General features: G+C 41.8%; 1 protein-coding gene and 1 long non-coding RNA gene across 2 annotated transcripts in view; one reads left to right on the forward strand and one right to left on the reverse strand.

Annotated features, from left to right (window-relative positions):
• Nucleotides 1-699: 699 nt before the first annotated feature.
• The window catches only part of cacng3b (calcium channel, voltage-dependent, gamma subunit 3b), a 31,104-nt gene continuing 17,487 nt past the window's right edge, over nucleotides 700-14,316 (reverse strand). Inside the window, exons 3-5 of the mRNA XM_005743506.2 lie at nucleotides 7,761-7,844; nucleotides 4,076-4,216; nucleotides 700-1,626 (exon numbers count right to left, since the gene is read on the reverse strand). Of these exons, the coding sequence (XP_005743563.1) occupies nucleotides 1,115-1,626; nucleotides 4,076-4,216; nucleotides 7,761-7,844 (737 nt within the window). The 3' untranslated portion in view covers nucleotides 700-1,114. The remainder of the gene's footprint in view (nucleotides 1,627-4,075; nucleotides 4,217-7,760; nucleotides 7,845-14,316) is intronic.
• LOC102199110 (uncharacterized) lies at nucleotides 8,482-9,516 on the forward strand. The gene is made up of 2 exons (XR_001290505.1): nucleotides 8,482-9,229; nucleotides 9,315-9,516. It is a non-coding gene; the product is annotated as an uncharacterized LOC102199110 (long non-coding RNA).

The raw sequence follows: 14,316 nt of genomic DNA on the forward strand, positions 1-14,316 counted from the left end.
TGTGGAGGTGTGGCTACACAGAAAAAGGTGAGAGGTGACACATGGACGCAGACAGACAGCTTGGCAGACAAACCACCTCTTTTTAGGTTTTAGGTGAAAAAATAAATAAATCAAGAGGTGGCAGAAAAAACAGAAGGAAGCACCAATGGATCTTACGTTACCATCTATAAGAGATTCTTTAGGTTGTTGAGTCAGACCTTTTCTACCCAGCCTGCAACAGCTAATCCACGGTTTCTTCTTTACTCATTGAAACCGCCAGGTAGGTTTAACCACTGACCTGGAATCAGAGCGATGAGGGGAAAATGTGACCAGGGAAGAGCTCAATTCATTTTCAGTTCAGTCGTGAAGCGAGCTTTCCGATCGATCAGTATGAAAGTTTATATACAAAATGTATAGAAAATGATAACTGCTTCCACAAATGCACTGGTTTAAATGGGCAAACCGATCTTCAGTTTATAATTTGAATCTAGCTGAACTGAAAAGGAATCAGAGCCCACGACAAGGTGCTGACGTCTTCACGTTTACTGTAACCAGAGGGTCAGCTGGGAGCTCTAAGGCCGGTCCCCTTCCCTGACCCGACTCTGCTGCTATCCAAAAGGTCAGGAGGACAGAGGTTCACACAAAGTCTGTCACCCCTTCTCCTCAAATTCACATTGTAGTTTTTTTTGTGGCGCTTTTGTTTTTTTGTTGTTGTTTTTTTTAAAGAGAAGTTGCCCCAAACAGAAAAAACACTTAATATATTTTACATTTCCACTAATTCCCATTTCTCCTGTGAGGAAAAAGCCTGAAAATCAATTTATGAACATAAAACTCATGAACATAAACCGAATGTGCCTTGATATATAAGGAGTTACAAGTATTACTACAGTGATATGTGCTGGGGCTGGGAACAACTTCTCTATTAAAACCAACCCTGCTGCACGCACTCTCACAGGGCTCAGGATTCACAGTTCGAAGGCTAAAAGTTCACAGTTCACAGTCGAAGTTTAGCAACCCCCCCTTCCCACCCCATAACCCTGTGTGTCCCCTGCTTTTGCTTGCACTCCCCCCCCACATTTCTCATCCTCCTCCTCTTTGATACTCTGATTGGGGCGATATCTGTAGCCAGCACCTCTCAGACAGGTGTGGTTCTGCGGTTGGGGTCCTTGCTGTAGTCTTTAGTGAGCGTGCTGCTCTGGAGGAAATCCCTCTCCGAGTTAAGCAGCCCGCCTAAGCCGCCAACAGGTTTGCTGCCGGCATTGCCGGCCTCTCGTGGGTTCAGCGTGTACATGGGCATCTCGGAGGCGGCGGGCCCTGTGTAGCCACCTTTCCCCAGTGGCGAGGCATCGCGGCTGGGAGCCTCTGAAGAGCGAACGCTGGAGCGGCGCCGGAAACGGTAGCGATAGGAGGGGATGCGGCTAAAGGCGGACTTCTTGATGAGCTCAGTGCGGGACTTGGCCCGGAGCTTGCGGTGCTTCTCAATGAACATGTGCACAGCCAGCACACCCACCATTTCCGCCATAATGAAGGAGAGGGCGCCGAAGTAAAAAGACCAGCCATAGGAGTAGGACTTCTTGCTGTCACTCTGGCCTGGGTCGCCAGAGTTGGCTGAGATATAGACAATAATTCCAATGATGTTACTGAGGCCTGGACAGACATAAAGAAAGAGAAACTGTGAGCCACAAACTAACAAAAATAACACAACTACAGTATACTAAGAGACGGTCATGGTACCCGTGTATTGGACCCAAGGTTTAGAGCATTCAGGATTATTTCTGGGTTTGTGACCTGATTTGTGTTAACTTATTTAGTCATTTGAATATATTATTAGATTTTGTCTTTGTTTCTAGTTCTTGCTTTCTTGGTTGATGAGGTTAGTTCCCTTTCCTGTCCAGCCTGTCCTCGTCTCAGCGTTTCCTGTGTGAAGTCTGTCCTTTCTCCGTGTTTGTTCACTTTTCTCTCGTTGTGTAAACTCTGCATTTCTGTTCCTATGGTCTTTTACTTCCTGTTTTATTTTGACAGACTCTTGTCCTGTGTGTGTTAAATTCAGTTTCCCTTCCACTTGTCTAATTGCCCTCGTCTCCTCTTAAACCCTCAGTTTTCTTGCTTCTTTATTGTGTCCTCCCTTGTGTTGTGTGTCCTGTGTTTCTTCTATAGTTCCTAGTTTGTAAGTCCCTGGCTTTTGCCTTTCCTGAGTTTTGTGTTTTGGTATTTTGATCCTATGAGTTCTAGAAATATTGGGTTCAAAACCTACCTGCCGCCTGATATATCATCTAATGTATTTTTTTTCTTTCAGGCACACAACATAATCAGATTTCACTATTTGATATGTATAGTTATTTATTTACTTGTTTACCCTCTGCTCAGATAAGCTTTTTTGTGTTGGTGACGTTCCAACACATGTGGTCAACAGGGAAGTTGCCCTCTGGTGGACAAACTGTGCCACATCAGCCAGTGTAAATAACCGATACCGCTAAAATAACAAATAGCTGATCGGCCGATAGTTTCAGCCCATCGATAAATTGGTCAGGCTCTAGTGAGCAGTGTGCAGTAATTGAATACTTTAATTTCAAAACCTCAGTAACTGAGGCTCTTCTAAAACACGGTTTGTTGGCTTAAAAAACCCCAACTCTAAAATGTCCCTTCCCTTTATCCTTTACAGCACCGCCAATCAGAGGAAACGAATCAGATCATGTAGACACTCAAACAGGTCCAGTTCCATTTATCTGTTAGTGCATGAATGTTGTAAACAACATGAGCAATTTAGTATCCTAACTTACAACACCACACCCTTTTCTTTTTAATAGTGATTTTTGTCTGTTAACCTTCATTTATTAAAGCAAGGTGTGTGGTGAAGCTACTGTGGGATATCTCTTATTTGTAATGTTTTTGTTGGCTATTGTGTTGTCATTTTGTGTCACTGCATGAGCCTGTACTGTGTTATTGCTGACCAGTTTGTTCAGCGATTTCACATTTAATGTTTCCAGCTGCATCTTTAGTCCTGTCTGGTGGACATGGTGCATTTTTCTGCAAAAGACAGTCGCATTTGTTAAAAACTAATGAAAATAAAAATTTTCTGTGACTAATAACCTTTTCAGTGCAATTAAAGTGAACTTACTAAACCTTAACATGTGAGTCAGATAAAAAATGCTTAGTTAAAACTAATAATGTTGTAAAGATTTAGCGGTTTAGTTTTTTTTCCGCGCATCTCAGGTCTTTAATTACAATTCTGGCTACCGGCGAGACAATCGAGATAAGACGATTATCTGCGTTCTGTTTTGCAACAATGCCCCTGTTTTATATTGTGCTACATAATAAATTCAACCAATGTTGTTTACAGCAGTGCCTTTACTTTAATTTGCTTTAAATTGATTTTTTTTTAAACTCCTATTCAACGTTTAAGGAAATCCATTGTTAAAAAAGACAAGGGTTCAATAAATGCATCAGTAAAGGTTAATGAGTGTTTTTAATAATTCCGATTACAAAACCGACCAATAATAATCACCTTGCAAGACCCCAGGAGACCCCGGGAACATCACCAGGATCATTACAGTACAGATAAGTAAGTACAAGGGTGTGTGCAAAGATGCTTTGCTGCGTCTCAAGGAAAGACTCTATAGGTGTGTGTGTTTGCACTCTCACACCCTCACAGTGCCTCACAGTGGCATCATGGCATTCTTGTTGATTGATTAATCAGCTACTGTGTCCCATATCCACACTTTGGTGCCTCTCATGGGCTCTTCTGTGTGCTTTAGATGCTCAATGGGCTCCTCAACAAATATCTGAATGCTGTGCCTCCTCCGTTTAGAGTCGGCCCACAGTGACACAGCTGCACACACTCAGACACATGTGGCTCACACAGACAGCCGCCTTGTTGTTATCTCAAGCTCCTTTCACCAGGTCAGAGAATGTAAGGCATTTGGCTGGTACTGTATTTAAATGAAAAAAAAAAAAGTGGTATGAGGTGCTGAATTTGTGAATTAGTAAGTGTGGTTTCATGTACGCTGTTCTGATGACTGACGATCACTGTAGCTGAATTCCTAAGAGGAAAGAGGACACACATGGACACGCAGAGACACTCGCAGTGATGACTAACCTGCTGAGACGAAGAAGATTCCTGCGCTGAGGATGACGTTGTGTCGGCTTCGGTAAAACTCACTGGCAGCCACGCAGAGCCCGCCCAGAAACAGCAGACCCACACTCATGATGGGGAAAAGACTGGAGGCACGCACAGCACCTGCACATACACACAAAGAGTGGAAACGCGTTCATAACAGGTGCAAACTTTTTATTTTGCCGTGTAAAGACGTCGCCTTTCAGATCCATCAGAAACTGATGAAGGATCATTTGTGCTGGAAGAACAGTAGATCCACCATTACGTCATCAAAATCACTGGTGCGCATCACTTCTGTGCTGGATGGAGGATGGAGATGCAAGGGGAAGAAAAAAAGAAAGAAAAAAAGGTTCCACTTTACACACGCGAGGCAGCGGGCTGCTAAATGCTCGACTGAACCTGAATTCTGAACATGTTAAAGCATTCAGAGGATTTGCTAGAGAGAGCAAGGGAGAGAGACCGAGAGACGGACGGAGAAGGGGAAAAAAAATGGACAAGACCCAAGACAGATGGAGAGTCACGCTGACATATGCGAGGCAAAATAATGAATGTGAAAGTGAGGCTTCAGTGGGAGTGAAACATTTGTCATATGTGTGCAGGATGCGATAACATATTGAGGAATATTTGCAAACAGCTTGTTGCGCAGAACTGAGATTCGGGCTATTTTGAGACACCGAATATATGAGGAGAGCCCATGCATCAGAGTTTTATCATATACGGTTGTGTCTTCACAAAAAGACTAAAAGTAAACGAAGCAGATCATTGTCGCTTTTTTCTCCATCTGTTTTCTTTATGTTTGTTGTTTCTTGCGTGGCAAAACATTCCCGCCGTGACCGAGAGCTGCAGATATTGCTCGTACAGACTCCGCCCCTATGGCCCACAACCCTGGGCTGCATGAAATGCTGGTCACTAGGTCTCTGCTCCTTATTGGCTTATCAGCTCTGAGGACTGTGATCTAATTGGCTCCCTCTGGGGATGTTGCTCTGTGCTCAGTGGAGCAATGAAAAAGAGGCACAGGCTGAATCCCTTCCCCTTCTTTTCTGTTGTTGTTTTCCACCTTTACTCCTACAATAAACAGAGAGCTCACTTCTCTGTGTTTTCTACTAAATACTCTCTCTTTATCTTTTTATCCTCTTTTTTTCTTATAATCCTTTTTAACCTTATGAAGGCGTTTTTTAGGTTCAGTTTCTTAACTACTTGCCATTAGTTTGTGTTTCTTCATTATGTAGTGTTATGGAACGCCATTAAGGTCATAATTTGTTTTGTTGTTCCTGCTATTAGACATTGTAATATTGCCAGCTGCTGTTTATAAACACTGTTCTGGGTACATAATTATACCAGCTGGCATAGAAATGCCAGTCACAATAATAATTTTTTTTTTTTTTAAGAAACTACCCATTTCCCATTATCCTTTGGATGAGAAGAGTGATAAAGAGTACTGAGTGAAAGTCTTCTTCTTTATATTTCCTTATGTTTTGCTTGTGACTTGTGACAGTGACCTATGAAACATTCAAACATAAAAAAGCCAAATTACATTTTTTATAGGCATACAATACTATTTTTGCACCAACAAGGTGATCCCCAAAGTGTTATTAGCTGACACATTTCAGCATGGTGTGGAGATCGGCCTGAAATCTGAGGTAAATGGACAAGTGGATGACAAATGAAGAAGTGGGAGGCCCCCCAAAAATATCTACACCAGATATAATCACCCTATTAGAGCACTTTGCTCTCGCTCTGCAGGCCTACTTGTTGTTCCTAGAGTATTTAAAAGTAGAATGGGAGGCAGAGCCTTCAGTTTTCAGGCCCCTCTTCTGTGGAACCAGCTTCCAGTTTGGATTCAGGAGACAGACACTATCTCTACTTTCAAGATTAGGCTTAAAACTTTCCTTTTTGCTAAAGCATATAGTTAGGGCTGGATCAGGTGACCCTGAATCCTCCCTTAGTTATGCTGCAATAGATGTAGGCTGCCGGGGATTCCCATGATGCATTGAGTTTTTCCTTTCCAGTCACCTTTCTCACTCACTATGTGTTAACAGACCTCTCTGCATTGAATCATATCTGTTATTAATCTCTGTCTCTCTTCCACAGCATGTCTTTTATCCTGTCTTCCTTCTCTCACCCCAACCAATCGCAGCAGATGGCCCCGCCCCTCCCTGAGCCTGGTTCTGCCGGAGGTTTCTTCCTGTTAAAAGGGAGTTTTTCCTTCCCACTGTCGCCAAAGTGCTTGCTCATAGGGGGTCATATGATTGTTGGGTTTTTCTCTGTATCTATGAAGCACCTTGAGGCGACTTTTGTTGTGATTTGGCGCTATATAAATAAAATTGAATGGAATTGAATAAACAGTATCTGAAAGTCATATTCTTAAGAAATGGAAAATATCCACACTTGACACAGGACCTGAGACAGAGATGTGGCCTTTCAGTGGATCCTGTTATTGTTTGTCAAAGCGAAAGAATTGTCAACTTTTGAACCACCATGCAATACCATCTGTAAATTGCCAGACTGGCAACAGATTCAATTTCCAGCACGATCACAATCACAGTGCCAAGACAGTACAAGCATACCAGGATAGATAAAAACACAATAAAACATATCAATCATGGAATGGCCTCCCCAGAGCCCAGGCCTCAACATTACCTTGATGCCAGCATGGTGGCTCAGCTGTTAGCTAACTTTTGCCTCACAGCAAGAGAGCACTGCTTTCAAACCTGTAAAGGGACATGCTCCATGGAGTTTGATTGTTTTCTCCATGCTCACACTCAGGTTTCTCCTGCAGTCAAAAAAGCATGCAAGGTGAATGCTGCTCTTGGCCTTGGCCTTGTCTTGCCAAGCAGATTTGTAATCTCAAGAGACCTATTTAATGGTTAAGGCAGGATTAGAGGTTTATTGCCTAACAATAATGTGATAGCTGGAATATTTCAGTGCAAGTTTGTGCGGCGAGGCAAAGTAGCAGGCCACCATCAAAGGAAAAACTTCAGGGGTTCAATCACATGCCTTTTAACTGTAATCAAAACAGTATGCATAAGTACTGTGCACATAAGGTGAGCTGTTAAACGCCTAAACAGTGCTCCATACAAGAAATGACAAAATAACTAACTGGTGTTATTTTAACTGTATTTGTAACACCTCCAGTGTTCAGGTGCTTACTGACTACTGCTTTCTCTTCCCCAGAGAAAAAAGGTTAGTGGGAATATCCCACTCCTAGAAGAAAGATTAACTGTCAGTGTTTTGTGATTTTCAATTGGTTACATTTAATTAAAAAAAATAAATCCATTGTTCTGTACTCTTTCCTCTACATTAGTCTTAAGTCGCTACTACAAAATAGTGGATGGAACTAACTTTGTGATCCTTAACCATACTACCCCTGTAGTTTGTCCTGCAGATGGGGCTAGAGAGGGGGCACAGTAATGTTCATGATTGCCTCACACCCACATCATGCCTGTGTGCTGTTTCTAACGCAGACTTTACAAAATAATTCTCTTTTCAAGCCGATATGAAACATTGTTGTCACACACCTAACAATGGAATTGGCTTTACATCGCTTGGGAACATACAAAACAAGTTTAGTGATTAGTCAGACAGTTCTACTCTAAATATGGTAACACTGGCCAGTAAAAGCCTAGTTGTGAATGCACAGTGCAGTGTGTGCTCATATCAGACTCACGTAGGAGGTATTCAGCTGCGTCTGCTTCATAGTCAGCATCTTCTGGGAAGTGATCAATTTTCTTACACACACCTCTGAAGGTTCCTGGAGAAGAAACACACATCAGTTTAGATAGTATAGTAGTAGTTTATTTTGAACAACACAGACATGAAAAGTTGTTTTGTTTGATAAATACTAATTTTCGGATGTATCTCATTGTATACACGGACAACTCTGTGGTACTGTCCGATCAGTTCCGCAGCATTTTTCTGAATGTAAGCAGAGAGTATAGCCCTGCACACTATACAATTCATCCTGCCGCGTGTATCATTCGCCACAGATGCCCCGATATTGTTCAGATCATGCTGTTTCTCCCTTTTTCTTCTTCTCCACACTTTTCTAATCTTACTAGTACAAGTTAAAGACATTTTCTGTGAAAGTCCAAGTGTAACTATTGGCTTGCACCTTATTGTAAACCCTCTGTATTTTTGATTCATTAAGGCATTATAGAGTTTTGATTGATTGTACACACCTCCTCAAGTGTTCTTGACTTGGTCAGATGTTGTTTTTAAGCATGGAAATAATTCTGTCAACATGGTTTTTAGTCGTATTTTTTTTTAGTCTTTTGGTGTTGCTGAGCTGGGCCCTATTTCAGGAAGCCGGTTTAGTGCAAACTCTGAGTAAGTATACCCTGAGTTAACGAAAACTCTGGGTTTTCGGTTTCACAAAGCGAGTTTAGATTAATTCTGAGTGAGTTACTATGACGACACACTCCGTGAAGCTAACCTGCCCCCTAGCAGGTTTACTTCAACTAACCCTGACCTTCTCCGCCTCTTTGTCAGAAACCTGACTGTAGGAAGTGTCAGACATGGCGTGTCCCTTCCTTGAAGAGCCAGTAGATGTTGAAGCCCAAATTCTCCGCAGAGCTCTCCGCCGGGAGAGAGTGATTAGAGCGCGTTTGGACATTTTATCATTTCCTGATGATTTCCTGTGTGAACGTTACCGTTTTTCAGCACAATCTATAATTCATTTGAATAACATCCTCAGGCCTAATATTGCTCATGTGACACATCGCGGACATCCTCTCAGTTCTGTACATATTATTTGTATTGCACTTCGGTTTTTTGCAAACGGGAGCTTTCTGTATAATATTGGTGACGCTGAGCACGTTTCCAAGGCTACCGTCTGTCGAGCAGTCAGGAATGTTACAGTTGCACTGAAACGTCTCCTGTACTCGTTTGTGGTGTTCCCCGGTCATAGACCCACAAGATTCATCAAAGAGGGATTCCACAAAATTGCAGGTATCAGGATGAACAAAACTTAATTCATGATGTGGTGATACTTGAACTACTACTTAAATTTTACATTTATTCTCACGGTTCCCAGGCGTGATTGGCTGTACAGATGGCACTCACATTCCAATCATTGCTCCTTCAGTAAATGAAGGAGACTATGTGAACAGGAAGTCTTTCCACAGCATTAATGTACAGGTACATAGTTCCCTGTAGCATTTCAAACTAACAAATTATTTCATTATAGTAATGGATGCTAATTTGCGTTCTCTGCACTGTGAAGATCATATGTGATGCTGCCAACATTATCACAAATGTGGAAGCCAAGTGGCCAGCCTCTGTGAGTGGTGGTGGTGGAGGACCCCCACCTGTTTTTCGGGCCTCCGCTTTTTTTCTAGTGGCCATAACGGGCCACATTTGAGCATACAGAGTAAGCAAATATGTACTTGTAATGTGCTCAGATAATTTCAATAAGTGCTTACAGAGGGGAAATTAATGTAGCCTCTAACTGCAATTGATTTACATCAGACAAACAGACCAAGCACTATGGCTCATAATACAATTACACCATACCTGTTTGGACTATATTTTTATATTTCATTTTTACTTGCTGCCAGGAACGTTTGGGGCCTGTTGGGTTGCACCTGCGCTCACATCACATCACAAAATCAAATGTATGAAATAAAAAATAAAAAATAATAAAATAACGTGTTAAATGGGTGGAAATCCCTAGATCAATGTTTAAATTAACACTCACGCATTGACTCTGTCGGCTATGTTTTGCCATGCATGCTCCCTTTCTTTTGCAGCTGAGGCTGTGTTACTTTTTTTCTGCAAAATTTGCATGTTATCGGCATATGCTGCCATCAGAATTTCGGCCTCAAGCGCTGTAAAATACATTGACCGCGGCTTCTTTCCCTCCGTCTCCGTGGTGACTCGCTTAATCTGTGCTCCGCTTATCAGGGCTTTATGTATCCTCGTGTGCGCGCTTAATTTGGGGTTAAAGCAACTCCGCGTTGACTGAACTACTTGTTATCAGCCTTTCTGAAACCGAATATTCCGAGTTGGACAGTTCGGGGTTACTCAACCCTGAGTATCGTTTTTCACTCTGAGTTTTCTAAACCGGCTTCCTGAAATAGGGCCCTGCTCAGTGCTCCTTTTTAAGAATGTACCAGATTGTTTATTTGACCACTTCTAAATGTTTGCCGTTTCTCTGTAAAAAGGGTGGTAGATTCTTTTCTTTTAAGATCAGATCTTTTATAAGCCTCATTTGTCATGGCATAATGAGAGAACAGGCCTCACCTGGACACGATTCTAGTCAGCCAGTTGTTCAATTACTTTTGAGCCTCTTAAAAATGTGGGACTGTGTTTAAAAATGGCTCAGTTAATGTGATGCTCATGTTAAAAACTCCTTGAACTACATCTAAATCAGGTTACCTCTTGATTATTTGACTTAAAAACTACTGTGGTGGTGCAAAGAGGCGAAACTAAATTGTATGTACGCACACACATGTTGTCAGAGGTATATTTAGAAGAGAAAAGAGTGATGTCACTGTTTAGTAGTGTTCCAGCAAATGTATTTCACAAACTACTTAGCAGCTTACCCTGAAGATGCTGCTTAGCTCTGCACCACCATCTGCTCAGCTCATACACATCCTACTACTGAGAGTCTTACAGGCTTACAAGGAGTCAGACCTAAATTATCCCAAGCATCTTTTGCTGTATATTCTCACACACATTAATAGGACCCTTTATTCTATCCACACACACACTATTTGATGCACATTCCCATCAGTCACAGGTGTACCTGTGCTGACCAGGTATCAACAGCATAGCATGAGCATACAGTGAGGGTCAGAACAAGGTTAGGACAAGGTTTCAACAATTGCTTTCTATCATTTTTAGCCACTTCTTCTTGAAAGCGTAAATGTCATTGCCAATGGTCACATTATTTGACTGACTTGACATCCAATATAAATTTTGGGAGATGGAGCATGTGCACTTCCTGTAAGCAGATGTGAAAGTATATCGACAGGCAGAGAGAGAGATGATAGATGATGCAGGGCAGAGCTGTAGCCTTCAGGCTGTGTATGGGAAACACTAATGAAAAGCCTTATCACACCCAGCACACACAAACGCACACCGTTTCAATGTAAAAGACAAAAATGCACAACGGCTAAAGTAAAGACATCAAATGAACACACACGCGCACCGAGCTCATTAAAATGATACATGAACACTATCAATCATGCATGCAAATAAAAGCCCCGTGTATTTAGATTGCTTATATGAGTGCATGCTGGTTCGTCCATGTGTGACTGAGAGTGTGTGTGCGTTTCATGCAGAGAGTGACTCATCCTCCTCAACACACCGACTCACAGAGACACACAAACACACCCACCAGTAAACTCTGTGTGTGCGCCCTCGTGTAGGACCGTGTTTCTATGTGCATGCACGTGCACGCCCGCGTGAAACTACACTGCATGCAGCCTCCTTCCCACCCATCATTCAGTCCCATTCACACATGGTCAACACCACGGGGGCTATGAAAGAGAGCGGCACTGAGGAGGGATGAAGGGGAGCAGCAGAGAAAGAGAGATGAAGAAGGATGAAGAGAGAGGAAGTGCAGGCTGAAAGAGGTTTGGTGGTAAAACGGCACAGGAGAATTAGAGAGAAATAGGAGGATAGAGGTTGGCAATGAACAAAATAAACGACTCGAGCTAATTGCTTCTTTGCACATGAAGAGGCTTTTTCCAGCACCCACACTCAGAAAGTCATTCATAAATTGATTCATCCAACTCATGCAGTAGGGGATGGAAACTAACATCTGACTGTGAAACTGATTGACTTTTATAGTCTTTTATATCTCCATTTATTAAGATAATCATCTGCAAAAAACATGTGAATCAAACTTTGTTATGCATCATTCTTAAGGCAATATACCACCACAAATGTATGCATAATATCACCTCAGCACACCCTCTTAATCCAAAGTGCAACATGTCCACAAATACATACTTCAACAGAAACTATTTGGTGGTTTGAATTTTCTCCTATACACCGAGCCCTTTCTCTGCTCCCCTCACCAGCCTCCATCCTGTTTGACAGTGTTGAGTATGAGCAAAATAAGCTTTTGTATTTCCAGATCACACAACCCATTGCTGGGAAAATACTACAGCTGGCAATTTGAAGATTATAATTTAGGCTCCACTCACAGAATTCCGGAGACTCTTTAGTGAATCTCCAGCAACCATTGCTCGCTGGACAAAAATGTGTATTCCATGACTAGTTGGAGAGTTTCTGGCAGTTGCTAGTTATAATTGGTTGAAAAAAGGTACCATGCTACACCAAATTGCTTTGGTTGATAGCAGGTTACCCTGCTTGCCTAAAGCATATTTTTCCAGGTGTCACCACTTCCCAGCTTCTAGTTAATGAATCTTTGAAGGCAACAACAGCAATCTGCTAGCAAACAAAGCAGTAACAAGAAGGTTAATGATGGAGCACTTTCTTTGCAACCAGGAATTTGGAGCACCCACTCTCCAACCTGTTGGAGAACACACATTTTTCCTTAGCAACTAGAGGTTGCCAGGGGTCACCAGCTGGCCTCTAGGCCTGTGTTACTGAAGCCTTGTTTATCAAAAACGATTTTTATAGCCACCTACGCATTAAACAGCTAAGATAGAATGCTTATATTTTTAATCAACGAGTCGCAGTACACCGAGTTGCAGTATACAGTATAGTCGTTGATAACCAAAACAAGCATCGCTTACATTTTATAATTCAAATCATGTATTAATTAATCAAGCAAGAAGATATTCAGAATTATGTGCATAACCAACAGGCTTACTGCCACCCAGGTAATCACTGAGATATTCAAATGCTCGAATTGAAACCGAAGGGAGAATTCCAAAACTCCACACATGGCGACTGTCCCAACCATAAAGAGTCAATCAGCTGACCTGAACCATGTTTTTTTGGAACCAGGAAGCAATGAACTGTTTTTCTGTAATAAAGAATTCACAGAGCTGTCAATGATTTATTGTGACATTTTCAAGGTGCCCTCAATCCACCAAGAAAGTACACACTGTATTCTGTTTAACTTTTTGATTTGTAAGATTATTAAATTGCATTTTTCTGCCTAACCAATGAAGCCGTGTCCATTATTAATGTAGTAATGATGCAGGCGAGTATATATGACTTTTCTTGGTTTACTGTATCCATAAAGTGATGGATGCAGTATATTACTCAGTGGTCTGGTGGGAGTAGCCACTGATCATGTCAGCAGCATTTTTTTCAGCTTGGACCGGTGACTCTTCGTGTCCTAGTGAGCACTGGGATTAAAGCTTTCTCCCCATTCACTTAGATAATGGCCAAACTATCTGCCTGTGTATTGCAAAGATAGCTGCCAAATGGTGAGACTTGCTTCAGGAAGGACTTTGATAATATCACCAAATGCCACTTAAAAAACAAATTTCCTAACAATACAGTTACTCATGTAGAAGTACATGGCCATCTATCTTTAGTACTTTAGATCAGTGGTGCAATTGGGAAAGACTGTGTCCTCCAGTGGTGTGACTCAGCAATTTGTTCTATGCCATATGTTTTTATGGCAGTAATGAAATATTTTCCTTTTTGCGATTTAGGCACACTGGATGAGTTTGTTGATAGTGAGAAATAAAAATGATTAATGCGGATGGTTTACACGGATGTTACAGGTGGAGTGGAAGGTAACCGGAAAATCGGCTGCTGATGCTGTAAAGCGTCATCAGTCAGAGCTGCTTTGTGTCAGGCGGCTGGGAAATTCATTATAGCTCCAGCCTTTTTAAGTGAACAGATTTGCATCAAACCATTATGATGATTAGGGCACTGAGCGGCACAATAAAATTGGGGATGTACCAATATATTGGCTGATATCGGCTTTATTCACTGCTACCAGATGACACAGGCTGATAACATGTTGTCTGCAATCAATTTTGTGCTGGGTAGATTTTCAAATATACCCCTATGAAGAGCTGGAAGACATTTAGGTAAATTCTTTTATAATAAAGATTTCTTTCTTTCTCTGAAGCAAAGCGGAAATAAATAACAACAAAAACAAAAATAGCCCGGCTCACGGACATGTGGGAGGAGGGAACATAGATAGATGACCGCTTTTATCTCTCTCTGGGACAAAGAATCGAAATCACAACTGAGAAAACACAGTTAAAAAGCAGATGTGCACACACACACACACACACACACACACACACACACACACACACACACACACACACACACACACACAC

This window comes from Pundamilia nyererei, unplaced genomic scaffold (assembly GCF_000239375.1).
Source record: "Pundamilia nyererei isolate P.nyererei 1_Seehausen unplaced genomic scaffold, PunNye1.0 scaffold00132, whole genome shotgun sequence".
Classification (NCBI taxonomy): domain Eukaryota; kingdom Metazoa; phylum Chordata; class Actinopteri; order Cichliformes; family Cichlidae; genus Pundamilia; species Pundamilia nyererei.